The sequence below is a fragment of the Augochlora pura genome, chromosome 4 (genome assembly GCF_028453695.1).
Source record: "Augochlora pura isolate Apur16 chromosome 4, APUR_v2.2.1, whole genome shotgun sequence".
Lineage (NCBI taxonomy): Eukaryota > Metazoa > Arthropoda > Insecta > Hymenoptera > Halictidae > Augochlora > Augochlora pura.
Genome location: NC_135775.1, coordinates 26,897,578 through 26,924,457, shown reverse-complemented (window position 1 = coordinate 26,924,457; position 26,880 = coordinate 26,897,578). Strand labels below are relative to the sequence as shown.

General features: G+C 43.7%; 2 protein-coding genes across 16 annotated transcripts; both read right to left on the bottom strand.

Moving 5' to 3' along the window:
* Positions 1-102: 102 nt before the first annotated feature.
* On the bottom strand, positions 103-14,459 carry Lark (RNA-binding protein lark). Of its 14 annotated transcripts, XR_013493815.1 has the most exons (8): positions 14,302-14,459; positions 12,076-12,238; positions 11,367-11,912; positions 10,740-10,809; positions 10,526-10,625; positions 9,747-9,833; positions 1,166-1,454; positions 103-930 (listed from the first exon to the last, which is right to left on the bottom strand). XR_013493815.1 is itself a non-coding variant. In XM_078178055.1 (7 exons), the coding sequence occupies exons 2-7, from the start codon at positions 12,217-12,219 to the stop codon at positions 6,038-6,040; spliced, it is 957 nt and encodes a 318-aa protein (XP_078034181.1). In that variant the 5' UTR covers positions 12,220-12,238; positions 14,302-14,459; the 3' UTR covers positions 3,796-6,037. The 14 variants fall into 14 exon arrangements, 7 of the variants coding, with proteins under 7 accessions (XP_078034181.1, XP_078034176.1, XP_078034183.1 ...); XR_013493814.1 differs by lacking the exon at positions 9,747-9,833 and adding an exon at positions 6,645-6,692 and having other exon boundaries at positions 10,526-10,809; XR_013493819.1 differs by lacking the exon at positions 1,166-1,454.
* Positions 14,460-15,654: 1,195 nt separating this feature from the next.
* Positions 15,655-26,461, bottom strand: Tkv (serine/threonine receptor kinase thickveins). Of its 2 annotated transcripts, XM_078178032.1 has the most exons (5): positions 24,521-26,461; positions 18,912-18,986; positions 17,832-18,831; positions 17,438-17,753; positions 15,655-17,352 (listed from the first exon to the last, which is right to left on the bottom strand). In XM_078178032.1, the coding sequence occupies exons 1-5, from the start codon at positions 24,609-24,611 to the stop codon at positions 17,224-17,226; spliced, it is 1,611 nt and encodes a 536-aa protein (XP_078034158.1). In that variant the 5' UTR covers positions 24,612-26,461; the 3' UTR covers positions 15,655-17,223. The 2 variants fall into 2 exon arrangements, with proteins under 2 accessions (XP_078034158.1, XP_078034159.1); XM_078178033.1 differs by lacking the exon at positions 18,912-18,986 and having other exon boundaries at positions 24,521-26,457.
* Between the last annotated feature and the right edge of the window lie 419 nt (positions 26,462-26,880).

Genomic DNA, 26,880 nt, shown 5'->3' with positions numbered 1-26,880 from the left:
AGGAATAAATTAACTGCTAGTTTCGAATCCTTGAAGTGATAAAACGTAGCGAACGATGCGTATTTGTTGTATAAGAAAAGAAAACGATAAGAATGCGAGCTCTTAAGCTTAAAGCGATATATATTTAATAAAAATACAGCATATCTTTTGTTTACTGGCATCTGTTTATTTACAAATCGAAGTACCACCTTGTACGAAATTCTCTGAAAAATTCTCGGTTGACGTGAAAATACTGCTTCCCTTTCGCGTGTACATCCATGAGCGAATCCAACTACAGGACGTAAACCGCTCCGCATATTTTAACAGACATTTACGCGAGTTACTTACCATTGAATATTAATGTTTAGTGATTTCGACATTTCTTTTCGAAGGCATTGCATGAAATATTGGATAAAGCGGGAGATTTGAAAGAAAAAGACTTACAGACGTCAGAAAGATATCGTGCGAAGGTACAAGAGCGATTTCCGCGCGAAACTTGATCGTTGTCACGTGCTCTTCGCGCATATTTCGCATCAATGAACTGAAGAAAAAAGAAATGTGACCAGGATAAAAGAGAATTGGATGCATGGTGAGATAGATGAATATATATATATGCATTTACGTACGTAAGTTTGCTGCGTATATATGTATACATATATATATATTATAATGATTATGAGAGACGGGGGGGGGGGGGGGAGCAGAAAGAAAGAAGTATTCGCTTTTTCTTTTCTTTTTTACGATACCTTCCTTTTTCCCCACACAGCAAAGAAAGACATTTGAAAATTCCAATTATTAGCGATATAGAGAAGAAGTGTAGGAAGTGTAAAATGTTGCGCAGCAGCGTCTCTCGCCATTGCCAATGTTAGAAGTAGTTTAGTCTGGGCACACCTATATTCGTACATGAGAATCTTCCTCGCAATGCGGACGTGTGTGTTCTAGCCGCATCTCCTGGGAAAGAAAACATGGCTCTCAAAGCGCGTTCGCCGGATAGAAAACAATAAACTGAATGTGAAATTTAATACTGTGTCAAAGACAGATCGAACATGTTTGTTTTTTATTTTATTTCGCTAGATTTTCATTAAATTCTTGTTGATTTTCCGTTCCGACTCGCTTTCTTACGGCAAACAGAGAAAGAGAAAAAAAAAGAGAGAGAGAGAGATTGAGAGGCTGTGGATAGACTTGCCTTGGTAAGACGTGGTCTCGCAGCTCGTATACGTCTCTGCGCTGGCTGCAGCAGCAACTGTGCGTGTGTACGTGAGCTTGTGCCTTGTCAATGGAACACAGAGAGGTCCCTCTCTGCACACCTGGTCGACAATATTACCTCTCGCCACATGACGGGACGGGACCGGACACGTTGAAACTCTCTCAACCCCTTCGCTCTGTTCTGCGTACTCGTGGAACATCGTCAAGCCCAGAGCTCCTTCCAAGATTGTCCAGAAGTGCGCTTGTCGGGGGGTAGAGGTTATCGTGTCCTATATCATACATCACATTACAATACGCATTGTGCCTTTTTATCATTTCCATGTGGCGCGGTGTCTCTCTATTACTGTTTGAGTTTTTGGTAATTGGCAACCGACGACCCGACGGCGCGAGGCAACGTATTTGTTCTCTATACCGTCGCGCAACGTTCTGAACAGGAGTCGAACACACGTCCCGGTGCCGGTTGTGCAGAGAATGTTATACTTTGATACTGTTTTTTGATTATGCTCTATACATCTCGGTGCTCACGTACGCATTATACAGCGAAGATACACCGTCGTTGTCCCGGTCCCGATTGCATGGTCGATTACCGGTCTATCTCTTTATTACTGTACAGTTTATTTTTGGAGCTTTTACTTTTGATTTGCTGCGCTTTGATTTTTCCGTTTCCGTTTTCTACGTTCGTTTTCCGCCGTTACTCTTCCGGTCCTCTATGCGATCCGTTCTCGTCTCTCGAAAGTCGCGTATCTCATCCGTTTATCGGCCATCGACTGATCGACGATCCACGTTTTCTATGATATCGGTGAGAAGAGAGCGACGGCTACGTCGAGGGACTCGATCGTGGGTTTCGTTCGTTCGTTCGTGCGTGCGTCGTCGTTCGTTCGTTCGTTTGTTTGTTTATGCGACGTACTTGCGGGGGTCCGAAAGAGGTGTGCGTCCCGATCTGCGAGCTAATAATTCTCGTTCTCGTCGGCATATTATACCATTCTCGGTGCATATACAATTGTACATATACATACCCGTACATATATACATATGTATATAATATCTACATATGTATATATATATTTATACGTATGTGTATGCATATGCGTGTAACTGCGCGCGTGTTTGCGTGCAAACGTTTATACACGAGCATGTCCCCACGTACAACCGACGACCACGTATTTGCATTTGCACATGACCGGTTGCAACGGCTTGGAAATATATTCCGATCGAGAGACTACCCAGAACTGGTTCCGTGTGTATTGTGCATGGATCACCGTGGATTTCCTATTGACGTGTTACGCACACACATATCGCCGATAGAACCGCAATATCTTCGAAACAATTGGTGTATTCGTACATTAGTGGACGTATTATCTCGTCGCGAACCGTGGCGACGAACAAGGCTCCGAAAGGTGTGCGTGAGCTCTCCATTCGACTCTCGGTATATCACCTACACACGCATGGACCTATCCGTGCTCTAATCCCGTGGCCCGTGGCTAGTCCGTTCGGTCGTCATTCTTTTAAGTCATGCTCGTTTTGATATACTCCGTGGGTTCTAGATGAGGGCGTCGCCGAAAATCACCTTCGACGCACCGGCTTCTAATTGCGTAACGCTGGGACGTATATAGACGCACGACACGCATCTACGTTACGGCAAGCGAAACTATACTCTTGTGAGCTTAGGAGAAAGGAAACCGTCGACCAATCAGAAAAAAAAGTCAACTCCATTACCGGTCTCCGGTTTTAGTTCCGTTTTTCTCCCGGTTCTCCCCAGTTCGCGAGGACCAAAGCGTTCCTCTCTCTCTGTTCTTCGGTATGCTTGCACGCTCGCTCGTTCTCGTGCACGTGGCCGGGAAAAAGAGAGAATTTCGCAATCGAATTCCTTCCTTTCCTCGGTCGCGATGCGTCTACGGTCGGTCACTGGTACGATCGAAAGGAGACAAGCGAAAAAGTCAAGCTCTGTTCCAGCGTCGATCGATTTAGCTTTACTATACCCGTGCGCTGCTATGAATTAGCACTCTCGAACTCTTCCGATAAACCAGAGTTAGTTTATTCTTTATATTCCTAGTCTAGTTTTCAAACGACCGAAATCGCGAAAAAAAACGAGCTCAAGACAAAACCTCGAGGGAGGAGGGGTCGATGCGTCTCGTCTTGGTCTCTAGTAGCGGCGACAAAGGAGCAAGGTTTCAATGCCAACAAAATACTCGTGGTACGCGTTCCATTCGCCGGAAGAAAAGAGATCGGACGAGGAAAATGACCCAGTTGTGAAACTAATGACGGGTTTTCGTGAGGCTTGCAGACAGCATGTAATAGAGAAAAATGAAAGAATGGATAAGCGAAAAATGTTTGCACTTTGGGTCGGAATAGTTTCGTGAATCTAGGAAATCGGGATCGAGATCGAAGCGCGTTGACAGATCCGGGACCGCGGCAGAGATGCGCGACGCGCAGGAAGCCGGCAAAATGTGCGATCACGGACTATCACGCGAAATGTAAACGCGTATCGAACTTTTATGATGTGTGTGTGACAGAAAGGGGTTAGGGGGGGTAGAAAGAGATAGAAGAGGAGGGGGGGTTGTTTCAAGAGGTGAACCGGATAACGACGAGAAAAACGGTGACGGTGATGTATAGAATTAAAGAACACGCAAAACGCCGTATTTTTTTGTTTTGTGAATTCCACAAGTACATTTGTTATTACATATTCGTTTGTCTTTAATCCATTATCATTACGATTACCATTATTAATATAATTATCATTGAAAACGCGGGTGTGTCTTATCGACGAAACAATAAGGAAATCCACTTGCGGCAGAGGAAAGAATAATAAAAGGGAGTGTCGTGTCGTGAGGTTCAGAAAAGGGGTTGTTACGAAACATCTTGACGTGTCAACGTGCGACACGTTGTTCAGAACGAAACAAAATTGGAAGGATAACGGCGATCCATCGTTATCGGTTACGGTACGTATAAGCTTAATCGGAACGCACTTGCGGATCTACCACAATTTGTTTCTCGGTAATTCTGCACTTTTAGCGATTCCTTTCTTGTTGTGTTTTCTCTTTTACGTCAATTAATGCTAATTTGTTAATAAAACGGTATTACTACGTGTACTACAGGCTAACGATATAATGTTCGCAGGACCCGCTTAGGTTCCCATACAGAACCGACGCATCATCGTTCTACGAGTATCTACGGTATATCGGACAAAAGATCAAAAAATAAAAAAAAAGAGAAAAAGAGAAGAAACAGAAAAGAAGAAAGTTTGTCAACCCTTATGAATTACTTATTCTTTGATCTCATCGTTTACTTTATATACGATCGGCGAGACGATTTACGGACAGTCGGACCTGTACGCTTTCCTCGAGAGAATGATCTGTGAATCGCTGTGCACGATTTCTGCGTTACTGTCACCGTTCTACCGTTCATACTGTCAACTTTCTCCTTGATTTCTCGTTCACGCGTAGTGTATAAATAAATCAGTCTCGTCGCGACGACGACAACGCTACCGATCGGTGAAACGGCCGAGATTTCGAAACAAGCGTTCCAGACAAATTTGACGAGAGGCAATGACGCGACTTCCTGTTCCGCGTATCCGCCGTAATCTTCGAACAAATCTTGACGATCTACGGGAAGCGACAAGGATAGCGATCCACCGATCACGCGCGCAATCGATCGTCCCCGTGTGTTCTTTTGCTACTACGAAATCGTCGGCACCTTCGAAACACGCACATCTGATTAAACGACTTTCTTGTTACGCTACAATAACTGGAGACACGCATTTATCGCGAACGTCCGCTGCTCAAGCAACAGTCTGCTACGGAAATCTACGCTAATTTTTATTCGCGACATCTTCCGCTGCGGGACTCGAAAGACAACGAAGGAGGTACGGTAAATGGCCGATAGACTCGTTTCACACGATGCTCCGCGACTGCAACTGCAATCGAGATTTTAACTAGCTTTCGAGTAGTGCTTTGGGCTTACAACCGAATGGAAACGATCGCGCGCGCTCACGCGCGTATACTTCTCGTCGCGGAGAAACGGTCGTGCAAGAGAGAAATCAGCAGAGCATAGTGTGTAAATATATATATACATATATATCAATATATATATATGGTCATCAAAAGCATCATCCTACCGAAGCGTTCGTTCGAGCTTTTTGTGCCTCAAATATTCGGTGAAGAATAGATTTATTTTTTCTGTCTAACAAACGATGCTTGTATACTGGAAGTTTGTTCTCAAAAAGAAAATTCTCGAAGGATTCTCTCGGTGGGAGGATGCCAATGCAGATCGTAATCTTGTTATACATCGAGAAAACGCCTAAATGCGATCGAACGACGGCGCGTCTCATCCTCGGCGATGCGGTAAATACTATTGCGGAGGACAATCCGTCTACAGGACACGGAAAGCAGGAAACTAAGAAACCGTGGTCGTGATGATGAACAGTTTCCGGGGAGACTGGATAAAGAGAAACCGGGCCGGTCGAGAGAGGAGGAGGCGAGGCGCGCGTGTAACAAGAGAAGTGTTGCGAGTTTTCGATCCTTCAACAATTTATTCGATCCGTTTATTCTTTTTTTTGTAGAAAGAGCGTCTCGTTCGGCGTTCGATGGCCTCTCGGTTTTCTTTAGCGATTAATCCGACTATAACGTTACATGTGTACTTAGTTCCGATAGAGTGGTCGGGCGAGCGTGTATGGTGGATCTTCGCGCGTGCAGATCGACAGACGGCCAAGAGTAACTCGGTCCCGAGGCTTCCTGTTAGCGATAGACAGACTTCGACGACGACGACGACGACGACGAGGATGACGACGAGGACGACGACGACGACGACAGACAGACACAGACAGAGCGACACAGACCGATCCCGACGCGACGATTTAGTATGGTGCGAACCGGCGCGACGGCGATGGCCCTCGTAATCCCGGTCTGGTAACCAAAATGAGAAGCACGGGCTAAGAAGTGGGGAGCAACTGGTGGTGAAATACTAAAAGGGTTTTAGGTAGTAGGTAAGTAGACAGGGATGCCACTGTGAAAAGAAATCAAAAGTTATACTGTACCGACTAACGGACGGAAATGGTATACCAAAAGGAGCGTCTTGTTTGTATCAAAGACGCAGTCGGAATCGGGAATATTTTATTTGGGAGATTGTGAGAGAACAAACAGATGGATCGAACTAACTTTCTTTCTTAAATATGAGAATAGAGAGTGAGAGAGTAGTAGTGCTTCTTCCTCGTTTTTCTCGCTAACGATCGCGCGGGTAGGAGCCTCTCTCCCCTCAAAACGTGCGGTTCGACCACGGTGATGCGTAAACAACGAGCGACCGATAGTCAGAATTAAAGAGAAGGATACAGTGGAAGGGATAGTGAGATAAAAGGAGAAAGAGATGGAAAGAAAGAGAGAGAGAGAGAGAATCGAACACGCGCAGTAAACGTTCAACGATTTGGGCTTGGTGCGTGAGAGACCCATCGGTACACGTCTACTTACCTACGCTCTTCGAATGAATCTCGGCTGAAGTCCTCGTACATGCCTCTACTATAAACAGCGATATAATAAATAATCGAGTCTACGGAATTGGTAAGATCAACATATACCATGTACTTGCTCCCTTGTCCAAGGCTTAACTTTGTGAATTAGTCCCTGTATATTCAACGTGCAACTAATCATGGCCGCGTGCTGCCTAATATGACTGTCGAGGAAGCTGTGTGCGGCACGAGCCGTCGACGAGTGTCTCTCCGCATCGAATTATACTTGTATAGTATGTTATGCTAACAGCCGAGCGATACGAAGCAAGAAGTGAATTATTTTGCATTATGGTTTACCAGCCGTTGCTCGACTTTATTTTCAAACGATTTAAACTCATCGAGACTATCATGAAACGTAACGGACGACGACTGAACGTTCACGTGGAAAAGCAAGTCAACCGAAAGTTCTGATCTCCCGTTCGACTTGCGTGTTTGCTCACGCGTTTCAATCGCTTCGTGCTCGGCTATAGCACCGGCCGCTCGGTATTTTCGCAAGTCCCGCGCCTCGGTTTTTCATACAGTTTTCGAACGGACGAAGATGAAGCTGTCTGGAGCGGAGGACGATAGCTGTGTGACACGTTTCTAATTGAGCGCGCGTAGCGCGACATTCAAGTAGATTTCGAAATTGTTGGCCAGTGAAACACGTGATAGGCGATTCGTGACGCCAGAAGATGAAACCAACCCAACCGACACACGACCACTGGGAACGATCATATGAAAACAAGGTGACGAACTTCGGACGAAGACACAGCGACGTGGAATACCATTCGGTGGATATCAACAAGTCCTAAATACGCATGTTGCAATGAATGGTGCAGCATCGAGGAGCAGAGCCGTGAAACAAATGGAGTAGTCGTAATCGGTAGCGAATAGTGTAACGATTTGCAGGGAACAACGTTAAATGTGAGTGCAATTTCACGAAAAGTTCTCTAGAGAGGCCTGTGCGAACTGAAAATCGTTTGGGCTGTCCCTAACCGCATCTTCACCGCGGACCTATATCCTATTATTCTGCTTGGCTATCTATTTACTTACATGCCTAAGGAATTCGAGTGCAAAGCAGCGACGAGTATTTCTGTTCGCTTTTTATTCGGTACGAGATGCAATCGTTAGAAACCAGTCGCGAATTAATCAATGCACGCGCTGTAGTTATAGTACAAGTTGCGTAGTGCACGGTTTTCTTAAACCATTTGAGGATTTGTCCATTTTTTTTATTTTTTTCCTTTGCTTAATCAATCGTTTCGTTTGTGTTTGGCCAGTCATATGAGGCAGGCGGCGCTAATTTCGATTCTTAACCCATGCGACTTATTTCGAAATGTTTATGTTTGTATGTGTGTATGACAGAAAGAGAGAGAGAGAGAGAGAGAGAGAGAGAGAGAGAGAGAGAGAGAAATCTGTATATATCGTAAATTCGTGATCAGAGCGTGAACGAGCCGTTTGCAGCTCAGGCTGGGATCATGTGGGATAAATAAGGTAACGTGCAACAACAAATTCAAAGTATTCAGAACGATTGAGAAGTTCAATCAACTCTTGTTTCTCTATTTGAAAGTATTTTGCGAATGGATTTACATACATGAAAAGCTTTGAACCTCGCGAGTAGAAGTCAGCTTCAAGAACTATGGATCACCGATTTTTCCGAATGTATATAACAGAAGCGATCGCGAGCTCGCAACGCGTACTGTTTCTATCTTATCGTTTCGTGTTTTGACAGAGGGCCGTTTCACGGAGCAACATCTGGAATCGATTGCTATCGTAGAATTGAAAGCTCGAATTTTTGCCTAATCTCAAAATAGAAGCAATTTTCCTCGAGACACCCAACGATGCCTCAATCTCAAACTGTAGAGAACAATTGATACAGTAATACACAATTGGGAAGAGAAAATGACGATCGTGTCTTTGCAGCTAGCAAAAGAAAAGTAATGGAGTAAATCATTTATCACTAATCGAACAGCAGAACAACATTTCCTATCGACCGAAAAATAATTTTTCATCTTTTACAACTATGAGACTTGTGAAGAGATATACGCGTGCTTCTTAACTCTCCATCGTTCTTTTCTCTCAAGTATACAATTGAAGAAAGTGTTTGATTTGGTTGTCAATGCAATGCAACGCTAAATCTATCGTACGCTAAAACTGAAGTGATCGTGTTTTTACAGTTCAACAGTGGACTAAGAAAGACGGTACACAAGTAATCAAGAATCGACAAGACTCGTCGTTGCCGAAGTTTTATATACATACATATATATATATGTATACATATATGCATATGCATGCATATATAAATATGTGAGCAGACGAAATACGCGGAAACGGAAAGCGGATCGTTTTTAAATTGTTTTTGTTGAAGAAAGAGCGTGTCCTATGAAACTGGCCTTAACTTCTACTTAGAAACGGCGGTGTACAAAAAAAAAACTTACTGTCCAATTCGTCTGGAGAGCTGGTTTCTACTTACGAGACGTTTCAAAGACAATCGATAGGCGCCGTTCCTGAAAATCGCGCCAGCCCTTTTTGTTTTCTCTTTTCTTTTTTGTTTCTATCTACAGCGGTACCGAGAGTTCGTTTTAAATTGTAGATCGCATATCCTGGCTCGCGGTAGTGCGATCAAGAAATCTAGTTCGCATTCCTTAGGAACGTTTCTTCATCCCAGGCCTCCGCGCCACTCCCGGTCGAGTGATGTACGTAATAGGGAGCGCTTGAAACACAAAGGATTCATGAGAGACATACAGGCCAATCTCGCAGTTAACGCCATGGATCAAGAGAGTCTATGAACAAGGACATCCCTAGAAGAGCAGTCGACATGTTCAAGGCACGATCAGTCGAGACACCCGAATCTACACACAATATGTGTATCGTGTCGTTTTGTTTCTCATCGACATACGAATTTTCTCCGTACTTTTGGTATTCGAAAACATTCGATTTCCACCGTTGTCAAGTCACACGACAATCGATCGTTTTGCGTTTCTCGGCGGTTGATTCAAAAAATATAGAACGGCCACCCGATGTACAAACGCGCCAGCGACAAGAACGAGGCATGACTACTCGCTAACAAAAGTGGTCAAAGACTTACTCTTGCACGACTTGTACGTTGGCCCGGGACTGTCTCTCTAGGGTTGCCCGCATTCATGGACAAAGATGGTACGCAGCCTGAGGTGCACTGAAATTTAGAATGTACAGAAACGTCCAAGCGTCATATAATAACATTTGTACTATGCAGACTCTGCACTCATGTGGGCATCGGGTCGACACTTGTATTCAATAATTCGTTTTATCGAGATTAGAGAAAACCGGTTACTGTAATTACACGTGTATCTCAAACTAAGCAACCGAACAAAAAGAAAAACGATACGCATACGGCAAAATACTATATCATGCTATATACGCGTCTAATTACGTATACCGTGCAATATGTAATCGTAGTTTTAAATAGATAGGAGAAACAGCAATAGATAGAACGGATCAGACCAAAAACCAAATGCGAGAGAGAGAGAGAGAGAGAGAGAGAGAGAGAGAGAGAGAGAGAGAGAGAGAGAGAGAGGACAGATGCCTGTAACATAAATTTTCTATCTCGCGTACAAGAAATCAATCCCGAACTGGAAAACTCTACGAATTCAAGAAAAGATAGTTGATCTTAAAAAGAGAAGCAACGAGAAAAGAAAAAAAAGATATCCATCATCGGCAAGAAGGAAGAATGTACGATTACAGAATATTATTGTATATGTATGGAAGTAAAGAAGTATGTCGACTTCATCACCGAACCCCAATTCGCATGAGCTGTTAATCCAGCCTGGAACGTTCACAATGTTAAGTCGGACGAATGGGCAGTCGGTACACGATGACTCTACTCACCTGAACCGGCCGTTGTTGCCACTCGGAGGGGGTGATCGGCGGCTGAACATTCCGTACTCGTTACCACGGGAGAAGCCAGTGTCGCGCATGGATCCCATACCTAGAGGAGGCATAGGAGGCATTGGGTCTCGTCTTGGGGGTAGAGGTGGCATTGTCATTGGTGGAAAGTCAAGCCCGCACATGGAACTTCCCATGTCACAGGGCCCTGTCATACCCGTAAACCGCCTCTCGTAGAGATCCCTGGTGTCATCGAAGCCCCTCCTGTCGTAGTAGCTTTCGTAGTCCTGTTGACGAAAATCAAACCACGCGTCGCTATCAATCGTCTGACACCTAAATCATTTACCCCTCTCCCGCCTCATGGTATACATTTCTGAAAAATTTGCTAATCGTCACACGTTTTACCTACCGATAGACTATCTATAAAATTCTCAGTCGCTGTGGGTCTACGAAAAAGAAACGTCGGAATAGCCGTTGCAACAATAGTTCCGAAAGATCTTTTATCCTTCCGATCGACCAGACGGCGGTAAACGTATTAAGAACGATTAATCGACCACTGGTAACTAAGCTGTTAAGGTACATGCCTTTTGTTAGCTCTCGTCACTCGGTGCAAATTAATTTGGACAAGTTAACGTCGATCGGTGAAATGGAAGCTCCAAAACGAAACGTTTGCTTTGATTTGTTAAAACGTGGCATATCCCAAGTAATTCAAATTCAAATCGTGTGTGTTTGAATGTGGGGTACAGTTAATTGGGAAAATCCCGTGAGAAAGTTATGTATACCATAGTCTGGGACAGAGGGAGCGCATCTGGGATGAAAATGGCAAACGAACAGAGGTACTTACTCCAAAGCGGCCACCACCCATCAGCCGGTCCCGAAGGAACGGTGGTGGCGGCGGTGGAGGATACGGGTCGCGTCCAAACATTCGTTCTCTGTATCCATTCCTATCCGGTCCTCCTCCCATTCCTCCCTTGGGGCACTCCTTGGACCAGTGACCGCCACGACCGCAGCGGTAGCATTGTTCCGGATCACCCATTCCTGGCCTCTGACGTACTCTGCTGGTTGAGATTTGAACCTTCATCGGTTGACCGTCCACCATCTGTCCGTTCAATTCCTTGATGGCGTCATTGACGTCACCTGTTGCTTCTAGATGGACGAACCCGTAATTTCTCACGATATCGCACTCTACAACTGTGCCGTACTTGGCGAAAAGTTCGCGCACTTGGGGCGCTTTCGTGTTATCTGTGAGATTGCCGACAAAGATTTTGGTCGTGGGAGTGTTCGGTCCCTTGCGACTCTTTGCAGCCTCGCATTTGATCGGTTGCCCGTGAACCACGTGACCGTTCAGATTCTGTATCGCGTTCCTACCTGCTTCTTCGTTCTCCATATGCTGTTGCAAGAATAACACATACGATTCGATTAAACATGCGATATCTCGACGGTTCGTTCATATACGGATATCTATGAACCTCTCGCTTTCATCGAAATAGCAACAGCAAGGATAAACAAATATAAATCAATAAACGAAACAACTTGAATAGAAAAACACTTACCACAAATCCATAGTTTTTGACCACGTCGCATTCTATGACTTTTCCGTATTTTTCAAATAACGGTTTAATGTCAGCATTCGACGTCTTGTCGGCTAAATTACCGATGAAGATCTTAAATGTGCCAACGCTACTAAAACCCGGCATTTTCGGCTCGTTCTAGAACCTAATTTCAGGAAACAAAATATATTGCATATTATTCATTAACGACTCGTGTAACGCGAGTTTAATGAGATAACGCGCCAAAAGAAACGGAGCAAAAAAAAAAAAAAGAATCCCTAGAATCTGATCAAACCACCGGACGGAACGAGGAACTGTGCTACACTGCCATTACTACTACGCATATACTCCTACTTCGATTCATTCTAGCATCAATTACGTCGCATCGTAACATACGTTTCGTATCATACGAACGCGTATGCGTCGACCATAAACGGTAACGCTAATCCCGAAATATTTGTTCACGAAAATCTAAAGCTGATCGAATCAGAGAGACGAGTAAATTCGCGATGTTCGATGGTGACGCCGTGATTGTTTAGGTTCCCCCTCTAGCGCTTCCTTCCACCATTTTGCTAACGATCTAAGTTTTCGAATTTCGAAGGTCGCCGAATTATTCCTCGATATTAATCACGCGAGTCGATACTTTTGTAAGAAATTAAAGCTCTTAGCAACATCCGTGTCCCATCGGGACATAATTTTCACGATTTTTGGTCCCGCGGAACGAGGAAAACGCGCAATCGGAACATTCGGTACGTCGCGAAAGCACGCAGTATAGTGAGCGTACCGACCTTGTCGAAATGGCGCACGAATTCTATCAAATGTGTGGCGATCGAGTTTTTCCCGTCAACCGATGCCTGTGCACTATCGATTCGCGCACCAGGCTCTCTTCCACGACACTCACTCAATATTGTCGCACCGAAACGACTTTTTAATCGACGATTTCTCGCAAACCTGAACGATATGCTCCTCGCACACGCACAACTTTACACAAGAGAACGCAATCTAGTAATGGCGTCTCACCGCGTCCGCCTGCGCAGACTGTGGCGACAACAGTAGCCGCAGCTACCACGAGCGCCATCATACAACGCCAACAAGTATTAATAAGACCTAAAGGCGAATACGAAGCCGAAGCCGATGCCGAATTTATCAAAATGTGCCTTGTATACGACAAACGTGTCTTTTTATTTCATCAACTACGAGTAAATTTAAACGGTATTTGAAATTCGAAATGGAAAAAAATATTTTTCATCGGATATCGCAAAAGATGCGACGAAACTTTGATAGATTTCAACATTTCCGATTTTCTTCATATACCTATATCGGACTTTGCACGCCATTAATACAATCGGGAGGGAATCTTCTTCTAGACTTGGACAATACACAACGTTCGTTACTCTTTAGTCGAATCTGCTCAAATTTTGGACTTGCAACAAATCGGTAGCCTGCATATAAATATTGTAAGAGATACTGAACGCGTTTGCTATCATCACTCTGGCCGGTGTTCGGAACGCTATAACAGTTTCTATTGAATCGTAAAACGATATTTAACAAAAAACGGCTGAACAATTTATCAATAAAATAGATTAAAAATGATTGAGAAGTACATATTCGATGAGAGCTACATACAATTGGAAGGTTGCCGATGCGTTGCAAAATTATGTATTATTCACTGCCAAGAAAAAGATACTCGATACAGGAATGTTACAAATAAGTACAAAGTTTATAGATATACATATACAGATTGCATCTCCACTTGCAAGATAGCAGTACATCAATGTATTTTTCGAATTATATACGTTGGAACTACGTATAGTAAAACTAGCCTGGAAAATTACCACGCCACTCAAAAATCAAGCTTTCTAGTTCTCGCTTTCGTATAACGATGAAAAATGTACATATATGCATACGCGCGTACGTATATACGTATGTATACCTTGCATAGATTAACAGAAAATATTATGCAATTCGTTGATTATACAGATCGATTAAATATCGCTTATTTCATACGAACGAGTGCCGTTCAAAGCGGCTGAAAACGAAATGAACTACAAAATACGTTCCTCCCAAGAAAGCTAAGCGACGCGAAATGGCGTGCCTTGAATACCCTGCATATCGACGCAGAAATGTCGTAATAAATTCTAGAATACAGGTACAGGTTTAATCGCGTCTATTGCATCGAAATGATAACTTGTAACACGAGAGACGTATTAGTAATGTTTGAGTACTTACCAAGTCAGTATTTCCGTAAAACAACGCGATAAAACACGACGCGATATCACACGCTTCCCGAAGTAAAAAATGGCGGACCGCAACAGACTGGGTACTGGATAGTGGAAAGCGGCGTCGGCGTCCCTTCCTCCGATGTGCGACGTGCTTCCGATTTGGCGTCAGTGTCGTCAACTGACACGATAGAAACTTTCTACGATTTCCAGGTTGTGCATACAGTAAGGGGTCCCCTACTCCTGCACATCTCCAGACCACAGCTCGATTCGTTACAAAGGGTTGATATAGAAATTTTCTTTCCTCCGATTGGTTGGCGGTTTACTGGTGAGATAGTGCTGCCCTCGCATTCATGGAAAAAGAGAGAAAACAGCGAGTAAGCAAGAGAGCATGAACTTGGCACAACTACATGTGGAGCAAGTCACAATAACGACGACGTGGCTTCTTACTCTATCGCGTTTGCGGTATTACTCATTTTACGCATCCTTTCAGTTGACGCGCCATCAAAGGCGCGCGGCGCGAAATTCGTTTTTTAAAGAACTTGAATCTCCTTTGCAAATTGAATTTCTCGGAACGTGTCTCAGATGGCGCGCCAATCGAATGAATGCGCGGAAAGAGTGACGCCGCAAGCACGGGGCAAAGTAAGCAAGCTACGTTTCCTATTCATGTGCACAATCAGACATAGAATCTGGCGGGTATCGTTCTGTTTCTCTGCATCGTAACTCATTGCCTTTTTACAGTATTTCCACGAAACTAGATGTACGGTAAAATGGTGGGGATGTGCGAGCCAGCTTAGGGAGCACGAAAAGTGTGCAGCAGGAGTAGGACCCATTATTACTTTACATTCAGGCAGATACATATCGATGCTATTCGTGCAGCCTATAAAGCAAACGTGCATGTAAATGACAGCATCAAAATTAATAAATAACAAATATTTTATTAAATATTCAATTCTCAGAGATGAAAACATATTATAGAAAAAAGTTAAACTTGACATGTACATGATTCTAGCAACTGGCAATGCATTTGGTTAAAATGATAGATTCTCCCCTTTTGGTTTTGTCAACGATGCGGAGCATTTTTCTGACTGCACGTGTGTAAAAAATGATTCGAACTGTAGAGTTTATTCATGAAAAGAATATGGATCTCTGGATTGATACTTTTCATAAGCTTATTGTTTGTAGTTTATAAAAAGTACACATGGATATATCAATCTTGTTCGTCCTAAAGATACCATTGATTCCCAGCGACTACATACATAGATACATTACACACAAAATGTACAACATAATATATGTATGTATGTAACTCTCTTATTTATGTGAATCGTCTACGATGAATACTACGTAAGAAAGAATAAGGTCCCTTAACGTATATGTATATTGTTACATATTCGCAGAAATATTTTACAAACAGCATTATATACATATATAGCGGATATCCAGTAACTTTTAGGTAACCGCTTAAAGATAGTAAAAATAGTGCTTTATAATATGTAATAATAAATAAAGATGTGTATAGAAAAAGGTGATGTTTAATACTTGTTAAAAATATAACTTTCATTATTTTCAATCAATTAGCTATTAACTACAATTTTGTAATATGTTTACAATTCATTCTTTTTAAAGAATTACGACACTATTTAACAGTGACTTCTATCGTATAATTATGTAGAAGTCATACATATAACATAACGATTTCGAGTCAATTTTGGAAAATCTAGAGTCATAATTTATTGTTACAACAATCATGTTATCAAGATATTCGGTTGTATATCCGTATCGTTCGTAATATACAATTTACGGATATGCATCATAATCATAATACATACAATTGAAAAGAAATCAATTCGGATTGCAGTATCAAACCGAGTAAATTTGTAGGGAGTTATGACAAATGTAATGATCTCGAAAACAAAATCGTTTATAATCTGAACAATCGACAGTATAGTTAACATCGTTCTAAAAGCTAAATAATTAACATATTTCATTTGTACAAATTAAAAACATAAATTACATACTGTACAGATAATACAGATTTATGTATTAGACACAGTAATCGAGAGCCAGTGATAGCTGAAAGTGACATTAAAAAAAAACGTAATTTTCAACTTACAAAGTAAATTTAAAACAAGCGTATCAAATTTATGGAGATAGGATGGAAATTAAATGAATTCCGTAAAAAAATTCCAAGTAAATTTTATCGAGTATTCCAAGTAACAGTAACAGAATATTCGGAATACCAACATTCAAAAACATTCCTTGTTCCATTCTGCAAAAATTGTGTCTACATACGTATCGAATTTCTCAAGATATAAAATTACATATATCCTGCAAAATGTCTCGTCAACAATTTTATAGAGACATATAAACGTAAATTAGCATGGCTTCGTAATGACGAGAACTTGAATGCGAATGAATATAAAAATCTCACGATATTAGTGTAGATTCAGTAAATGCTATTATCAAAGTGGCATTTACCCTTCTAGAATTGAAATATCTGCCGTCGTTCGCTAAACTTACTTTAATGTCTCTTTTTAAGCTCACACGCGTCTAGAACTCAGGACACTTTTTTGCCAAACAGTATTATCTTTTCTAAGTAGTAACTATCCTCGATTACATATTCAACAAACTTCAACATAGTGAAGCACGTCAAACCAAATTTGACGCTATCGCATTTTGTCGCGTTTCACATAAAAACAAAAAATATACATAGACAACATGGACTCATTCATAATTATGTTCGTAATCACCCACTAATCATACCAATCTCTACATTCATACGTCATCAAGTATATGTAAATCTTAATACTCAGTCTTCAGGCTTGCAGTCTGTTAATAAACCTATGTACACCGGGGTTCTATTTACAAGGGAACAGTTTCTTTTTAACTATCAAATGTGAAGTAAAGTTTGAAGGAAAATCGTCGTACACTACACGATCTTGATGGTATTGTCAATATGCAATTTCGACATTGTCTTTTTGACGCGTAACGCTGTTAAACGAACGGCAGGATTAGCATGCCAACATTCGGCCATAAGTTTGCTGAGAGCAAAAAGAATCTGAAACAAAAAATAAACATCGAACTTTTAATATTCCTCTTCTACCAAGAAATTCTTGAGCGGAAGCGATTAGTTTTTTGCTTACAGGATCGTTCTCCCATCGCGTTGGTATCACCGGACGTAATCGTTTTACGCATACTGCTAACCGCATATCCTCAAAGTCTGGATCACTCGGGACAACGTCGTGATAAGGCAGGGCATACGGTTCCACCACAGAAGTTTTACCGCCGGTTACGCATCTCCTACACGCTTCCCACAACACAAGACCCACAGAATACATGTCTGCCATTTTAAAGGCATCGAACGAGGATGTATTCAATGTTTCATCCAAGACTTCCGGAGCCATGTATCGGCGAGTGCCTACTCGCGTGTTAGGAGCAATGTCTATTTCTCCGCTTTCGCTGTGAGTAAAATTTTTCAATTCTAACATTTGTCGCACGGACGTAACTCTAATGTATCTTTATTTTTCTAAACCTTACCTGATATACCTGACAGCCAAACCAAAATCGGCGATTGCACATTCACCACTCCTCTTCACTAAAATATTTCTACTTTTGATATCCCTGTGCGCTATCGCAGGTTTTCCACGCGTGCCAAAGATTTCTGTATGTAGATGAGCAATTCCTGATGCAATCGAATGACAAATCGCTAATAGACTAGGATGATCTAGAACCGTGGTTTGCAAGTAATCGTGTAGCGATCCCCTTTCGTGGTAATCTGTGATCAGCAACATTTGTGTCCAGGATCCTGTTCCTTTGATGTCAGCTGCGATAAATCCTAAAATATTGTCGTGCCTCATCAACACAGTTTGGTAGATCTCAGTCTCCCTGAACCAAGATGCTTCCTCCAATGTGAAGAATACTTTGACTGCTACTTTCTCTCCTCTCCATCTTGCAAGCCATACTTCACCATACCGTCCTTTCCCAACACACTGAGACAACGCCAACTGTTTAGCAATAGTCCGTTGTACTAACAGGGGTAATCCTGAGCCAGAACCACTGCTTTGATCGATAAAGTCTTTAAGGGTGCCTTGAGAAGGCACTAGGCAAGGACCTCTCTCTTTCCTTCGGTACCTATGGTATATAATCACCATAGCTATCGAAATTACCATTAAACATACAGACAGTATGGTAGCCAATATTATAAGCGACGCGCCAGATGCTATAGCCATAGGATTGGGTGCTGTTGTAGGCCTAGGTTTATATTCGGGAAATATGTCTTTGTTGCACAGCGCGCTTTTGTTGCAACATATTATGCTTTTCCCTTGTAAGTTCGGCACAAGATATCCCTTGCATTGCATGAAGCCTTGTTCGTCCGGCGGTAAACAGCCGAACGACCACTCCGGCACGAATTCCCCTGCATCCGCGTCCCAAACTTCTTCCACAGCACTAAAACAATGTCCTCCAGGCCTTCCCTCGCAAGTTCCATTTTGCCGATTGTCCGGACATTGTCCTTCGCAGTAACACGTAATCCCCACAGCTGAAAAATGAAATACACGATTATTTTGATTATCTGGGAACTATAGTTTCGTATAAAATGAAGACGATTTGGGCACGGACCACCTGTCGCCATCTCCGAATTCGTCTTTATGGTGTAACTGTTCGAACGATAACGCGTAACGAACGATGTTGCATCTTTGAGGTTATATGAAAGTAAACAAAAACACTGAAAAATAACGGTGTATCTTGCAGGGAGAATACGTCCGAAACAGGTGAGGACAGATTAAAAGAACGACAACGAGACAAATCTGCGCCAGATAGGTAACCGAACGATTAACGACACCCAGTGAAAAGCTTAGTTATACTGGGCGGATTCGGGAGGAGGTTGCTCGACGAGTTACGACGTGTTGCGTAGGCGGACGGCCATTGCGTTCTACGACACGAGCTGTTGGCTGCTGCAACAAATAAGCGGAAGGTGCGCCCCTTCCGAGTTGCAACCAACAGAAATCTGTTATATATACGCAAACGTCGATGTGTAAATTAATCTTGAGGCAAACACTTTTTCTCTTCATCTTTCGAAATATTCTATAAAGATCAATTTGCAACCTCGTAGTAGCATGAGATCGAGGATATAATTCGAAGGTGTACATATCACGATTACAATATCGAACAATCAACTTTACATATTACAATAGAGGAGTCGATAACTCAATGCGTCATGATCGCAAAGTCGAATGTAAGAGCGATCGAGGTCGATGATATAAGGATCGATTTTTGAAGCGCCTTGAACTGGCGCACATTTCTATGCCACGCTTCTTCTACAGAAAGTGAGTCTGCAATGATATCCAAGCTTGAAGCATACGCATACTGCATACACGTATTAGGTCATAAATATGGCCTGCGTGCTCGTGTCAGAAAACCATTGTTCGCGCTTCGATTATTTTTCTCATCTTTTACCAGACGTTGGTACAGAGACTGATACATGACATGATACATCTTCGATCTGATACGCTTACGCTGTCACTGATAGAAGATCGATACCCGAAAGTACGATGGAACGAGCAAATATGGTTTAGGGTTATCTACCATGCGAAAAAATGACGAAGAAGCATGTCGTACAAGTAAACAAAGAGTACAAAGTTTACGATACATGTTTGCGAAGAGTGTTTCAATGCGAAATGAAATGTTTTAGGAATTGCAGCCGCAATATTCTTGTTAGTCTGCGGGTCGGTAACAGAGAACGGTGTAGGAGAACGGAAACATCGAGACGAGATCGACTTACGGAGAGAAATTCAGCTGAGAAATCAGTTGCAAAAAACGGAAAAGGTTCGTTTGTCAAGAACAAGTAGTTTTCTAATCAGGGAACGTGGGAATCGAAGTGGGAAAGGAATGGAAGAGCAGGAAGAAAGGTGAAGTAGCATGAGAGCGGCTGGGAAGACTGCTTATCTTCTGTCGCGGAATTATTCTCTCGCGTCTATTTTACGGTGACCGCCGTATTTATATCCCCGAATATCTGGATGACGGATCGATGCTCCATGCATGCTAATCCCGTTCCACGTATTCTCTTCACCTTTCTCTCTCTTGTCTCTGTGACCCGAACGGCTCCGAGTGTCACTTTCAATCTCGAACGTAGAAAGATACCATTCTACAACGACAGAAAAATACTCTCTTGACAAACAGATACCGAGACAAGGCACGATAATTGTTTCGACTCGACATACATGTTCCACATGTCCCGATTACATGCACATTTCAACAATCAATTATCAGTCCTTGAATCAAAGTTTTTTTGGCCCGAGGCGGCCAACCCATCGCCGTACAAGGAAATCGCCGCGCCGTTTACACGGTTACACGATCCTGCGTCGTTTTCTCGACGAGACGAGGCATGCCTTTCAAACATCGAAGACGACTCTCATTTATTATCCCGCAAAGTAGGGTAAATCATTCTAGCCAGCCAACGCGTCTAGATTACATTAGATTAGATTAGATTAGATTAGAATTTTATTGAAATCAATGGGAAACAATCCTTTGTTATACACAATATAAAAAATAGAGACTAGCAAACAACAATAACAATAAAAATAGAAAAAAATATATGGAATCAATAAATGTTACAAATGAGAAGCAAAAGAGTAAGAAAAGCAATACAAAGAAGGAAGAAACAGAATTACAATTATAATTAAAACTATAAATAGGGCAGACATGTAGACGTATCAATCCGTATGAATATTTTACTGAGCTCTAGCTAAAGTAAGAAATAAATGAATTTCTAAAAAAGTCCAATCAAACTTTGGAAGAAACTGGTTCGTTGGAGTAATAATTATAAATAATCACCCTTTAAGGAAGTGTCGCAGAATCTGCCGGTAGCGGAGGAAGGATTTTATTAGGAACTCTTATTAAGAACTTTTCGAATCTATGTGTACCCTGGTCCGGCAAGCAATATCTTGAGAGACCAAACGAAAACTACACGTCCGTAGTGTACTTTTCCATCGACGATGTTCCTTCAATGAATTAAATTGTTCAATGCAGAAGCAGCGCATCGTAGAGAATTTACTGGCGGTCGCTAATAGAAATCTACAGCTGCACTCGGCGTGTAACGAAGGACACGACACGTTGCAACGGGAAAAGAGAACCGAGAAAGAAGAAAAGGAAACACAACTCCGTAGGAGACGAGACGAGACGAGACGAGACGAGACGAACGCGTTTCTTTTTGCGAAAGAGAACGCGAAACGAAGAGGATACCGAACGTCGAACCGAGGATACCGAGTGTCGTCGAGTCATACCAATAGTTTTTAGCGAAACAATCGCGTAGTCGGTCGTAATCTCGTGAGAAGGATTCAATGAATCGCACGTCGCTGCGTTACAACCAGTCACGCTGCTTATCAGCGTGGCAAAGAGCAATATCAGTGATAAGTTAGCGTTCCACACCTACAACCTCCAGGAAATCGGTACTGCACGACTTGTTCGTTAAAAAATCAAGCGGACATTACAGCCTGACACATAGTTTCGCGTCAAACAAATACATCAGGTCGAGAGTTCTGAAAATTTTACACTGAAAACAGATCCTTGAACCGCATTTTAGAGTAAACGCGAACGATTGTCGTAATTGCCCAGATCACTCGATAATTAAGTAGCCCGATAATTAAACCGAAATTTCACGACGAACGAGAGCGAGAGAGAATGGAGTGCTGGGAACTCTGGAAATAGTTCGTTTCACCTGTTTTTTTACCACGCCAAGAATAAAAGTACGAAAATTGGAGAGTTGAAGAAAGGAGACAGAGAAGGGCATGGTCTTTCGTGATCGAAGGAGCGCGTTCGCGCCAATTAACCGGCCGTTTCGGGCCGGTAAACTGACTCAAGCGTGAGGAGAAGGCACTTGTTTCAAAGTGTTGGAGCATTTGTCAACTGAGTCCGGTCCGTTCAGCAATTTGGTCAATGAATATTTACTGTATTTATCGTGACGAGTTCGCGGGCAGACTGCCAACCATCAGAACAACTCGCAATCGTTCGAGCGGATTCTACCAATTTTTCTGTTCGAAATCGTGATCGAAATTTTCATTATTATTATCATTAGTATTGTTTCATTTATTTATGGATGAGATACTTTTTGGTTTACACAAATAGCAGAACAATTGTGTATAAATAGAATTGCTACAAATGGAGGAGATCGCACGTTTGAAGACGCATCGTTCGCAGAAAACGTAATTCAAAGGGACCATTCGGACATCTATATAGTACCACGATACTTTCTCTTGCGTTGACTGCTGTATCGAAAACACGTATCGCGATGCAGGTATCCTGGTGTTAAATGAGTCTGACATACATCGAACCGAGTTCGCAGCTCTACTAGTTCGGCGACGGAAATTAGAGAGTACGACGACTGCAGAGCGTGGTTCACGACGATATGTGTTTTTGGCTGGCGCATACATCGAGCGTAATTGCAGGTTGCATTTGCGCGCGATGAATAACGCATCTGAGAACCGCGGTGAAAACAACTTTGCGTGTACGCGTAACAATATTACCAGCATAGTTTTCGTGGAAGGACAATCAGTCGACGGTAATCCAATCCTACAGTCACTCGTTGCCGCGTTAATCTAGGGGAACTCGTTAGTCGAAAGAGGCAGGTTGTTCGTCAATAAAGTTGGAAGCTGCGTACCGATTCGCGTTCACATTCGACGCTTTTCCTCCTCACTCGTCAGAAAATGCTGTCTGTTCCACCAAAATCGATTAAATTTTTTTTATTCGCATTTTACGATGCGATATACATATTCGGTATCGTAAATCACGGTCACGACCTCTGTGTACATAGAAGTAGACCAGTCACCATATGGAGTTCTCATGTGACACGGCTCGAAACACCGGTATTGTTGCCGCGCTCATATTAAAACGATGCTTACGTGAACAGTTCATGATTTCGTTTGTATCGACCAATAAAAAAAGATGGTAACATTTCGTACTCGTTACTGCGGTAGACCAATTGCTACCGTAAATCAGCGACAAACTGCATTCCGTGCAGATTGAACCACGTGCATGAATGCCAATAGATTTATTACCATTTGTTTCGTTCGTTGTCTCGTTTAGCTGAGAACAATGTGTCGGCGGACACAATTTCATTAGAAGTAATACCAGAAATAGGAAGTCGACGCAAATTAATGAAATTGAGAGAAAAGAAAAATTCCAGGGATTTGATCGGACGTGAGTGGTCGTTTTTTGAGAAAGCAACTTTAAGTGTGGCTAAAATTAATCCATGGGGATGTAGCGTACGATGCCGCGACTATATAGTTCCCTTTGGGCAGGGAACGGAAAAAACGAAGAAAAACGGAAAAAGGTCGGAACACTGGGAGCGAATCAGCACCGAGGCCGGGACCGAGACTACTCGAGGCATCAGAAACAGCGAGACTCCCAGCACCACTGGTACTGGTATTTCAGTGCCTAACCTTAGCGTCTAACCTCTCTTCATCTTTCTCTGTTGCTCGTTCTCGCTCTTCCCCACTCTTCCGTTCTCACTCTTTCTCTCTCGTTCGAACGAACACGCTCTTTTTCTTCTGATTTCTCCGGGGCGAGGGTAAATCGAGAAAAAGAAAATGGAAAAACGGAATAGAAAAGCCGCGGATGCGTTTGGCAATGGAATTCCATTCGCGAGAACATACCGATCATGCGACAATAATAGAGACGGAGCCCGCCTTTTCGCGGAGAAGACTGGCTCTATCCACGGAAAGTGTCATATTAAAGGATCATTCAGGTTCCGCACAGATTTGTGACGAAGATTGGAAGACACGAAGGCGCGATCGAGGTCGCGTCAGATCTTTCGCGGATAGTGCGGACGACGACGACGATGACGATGTTTCGTCGACGATACCCTGGTCTCTCTCTCTCTCTCTCTCTCTCAGGGGGACCTGCGACGAATCGATGAATCGACGAAGTGAGAGAAAGAGATCAGCGGGGCACTGGACATCTGTGCGGCAGAAGACGGGCAGAGTCGGAAAAGAGACAGATCGGTCGAAGGAGTAGTCGAAGAAGCAACCGAAGTAGCAGTTGAAGTAGCAGTCAAAGGGCAGTCCAAGAGTACCGGAGTTAGCACCAGAAGACAGCGAATCGGGTCGAGAATCCGCATCCGATCGATTCGTCCGTTGTGTACCGCACGACACACACGGTTGTGTTCACGTTTGATCACGTTTGATCGTGTTTGCTCGCGCGACCACGAGGAAATCAGCCACGAATCTACTCACCACCGACGAGTCTCGCGATAAACACTCCCAGGCCGATCCACAGGCCGTATTTACATCCGCGCCGACCCGGGGTAGCGGAGTGCGCAGCCATTTTCTACACTCGAGAGCACATACTTCACTGTGACGTAGAGCAGTCAGCGTCGGCATCAGAGGCAGAGGCAGAGGCAGAGGTAGAGGTAGAGGTAGAGGTAGAGGCAGAGGCAGCGGCAGCGACAACGACAACGACAGCAAGCATCAGAGCGCAGGCCGCTCGACTTCGTCGGTCTCCGGCTTGCCACGGGTGGGGATTCACCGTTTTCTGGGGGAACGCTTCGTGCCAACTCGGCTCCCAGACAAGGATGGCCGAACCCGACCCTCTCTGTAATCTATATAAAGACAGGGAGGAAGCGAGAAAGAGATATACGCACACGGTAACGTGCCACGCTACGCCACGCCACGCCACGGCACGTATCAAGTCTGTATCTCCGATTCATGGTACCCCGATCGAACCACGATCGAGATCGAGATGAACGCATGCGAATTTTATCCTCGTCTGCGACTGCGACCAAGTTCCTCGAAAATTGAAAGTCTGGCAATAAAAGCATACGACAAGCGACGATAACTTACGAGGCGGATCTTTTCTTCGTTTCGAATAGTCGCCTCTTCTCTCTCATTCTCGATCAGCTCTATCGAGATACATGTACTGTACTGTAAATATCATACGCCACGCGTGTACAATAGCACAATTACAATCCGCGGCCCTTTGATCCTAAGTGCTTGCAACCATCCGTGCACCAATATCTGCGGGGACGCGAGCGATGTGGGCGGGACCACTGAGAAGATCTAACCATGTGGAAGAAAATTAGCCGGCGAAGAGCGGTCCGATCAACGATTTTCGATGTTCAACTTTCCATTTAATTAGCGCAATTACAGAGATCTATCCTTTTAATAAGCTCTAGTCACTGTCTTCTCGGTATTGTCCGATCGCGGCAAGTGACTTACCTGTTGTTACGCACGCCGTTCCTCGATACGTAAACCATTTGCGATTCGTAACACGGTTTCTGGTTCCGAACCGAGTAAAATCTGCGAAACAACTCCATTGTCTCGGATGCATCGAGTTGCAGAAATATTTAATAAAGGCTCCGATCTAGATCCTTTCAAAGACGGGACTCTCGGAAGCTCGATTTCGATTCGAGGCTACATTCTTGACAATGAGAAACAGAGATCCCCGAGCTGTCGGCCTACTACGCTAGTGGTTAGCGGCTAGCGGCTAGCGGCCAGTGGCTTGCAGAGAGTGCGAGACGGCGCCCCACGGGCGCCAACGTGCCGCGAAGCGGCGCGCCGCGACCACCACGGTCCCAGAGAGGAAGATCTCTTGGTTTCTCTCTTTCCCTTGTGCTCTGCTCTGTGTTCTCTGCTATCGGACATACCCGTAAAGCGTTCGCAGTTCGCACCGATGCTGCAAAACGAGCGGATGCCGTGACCAGAACTTACGGGAAGGGTCGGAGGAGAGTGGCTCCTTGGAAAGCCGCGAATGTCTATGCGTGGCACGTCATCGCGGAAACTAGAACCCGGCTAGAATCGTGAATCTTCCTCTTCGGAGAATCGAGCAAGCGAAGATAGCGGATCCGAGAGACCTTCTCGATTCTCGAAACGTTCGAACAAATCGTCCTTTTCCTCAAGACCGCGCGCAGTTCTTTGACTATCGATGCGAGGAAATCGCTGAACCGGATCCCACGCGAGATTGCGATCCAAATGGATAAGCGCAAGCGCTTATCGAGACACGATTGCACCGTGCTTGCATTATACTCGCTGTAAAGCGAAGGGAACGAGCAGGAAAGATATAATGAAACCTTCCGCCGCATACACGATAACGATCAGATCGGAATTAAAAAACAAGCGGCGAAGCTGTTGCAATTAACATTGAGAACGCAACGAGAGGCTTTGGAGTCCTTGATGTTTGAGCATCGCTTACGTCGGTGACTAATTGTAATTAGAAGACAGCCGATTTACGGAGCCTGGGGGAGAGAGAGAGAGAGAGAGAGATTGCGCGCGCGCGCGTGTGTATGTGTGTGTGTGTGAGAGAGAGAGAGAGAGAAGTAGAGTAGCAGAAAACGGGAGAAGTATCCGAGAGAAAGGCGGTGCCGTGTGATTCGAAAGTGGTACATATGCACTTGAACGGCGCCGTTTCGGCGATCGAATCGAACGAGAGTCGAAGGAAAACCGATCGAGCCAGGCGGCCGGACCAGAGTCAGGCCGATCGAGAATCGAGAGTCGTGCGCCGGGAGTGGAGTCGGTCGGCGTGCATGCACGCGACGGGGGCGCGCGTCACGCTGCGCTTTCAAACATTAACACGCCGAAGCGTGCATTTACACGCGAAG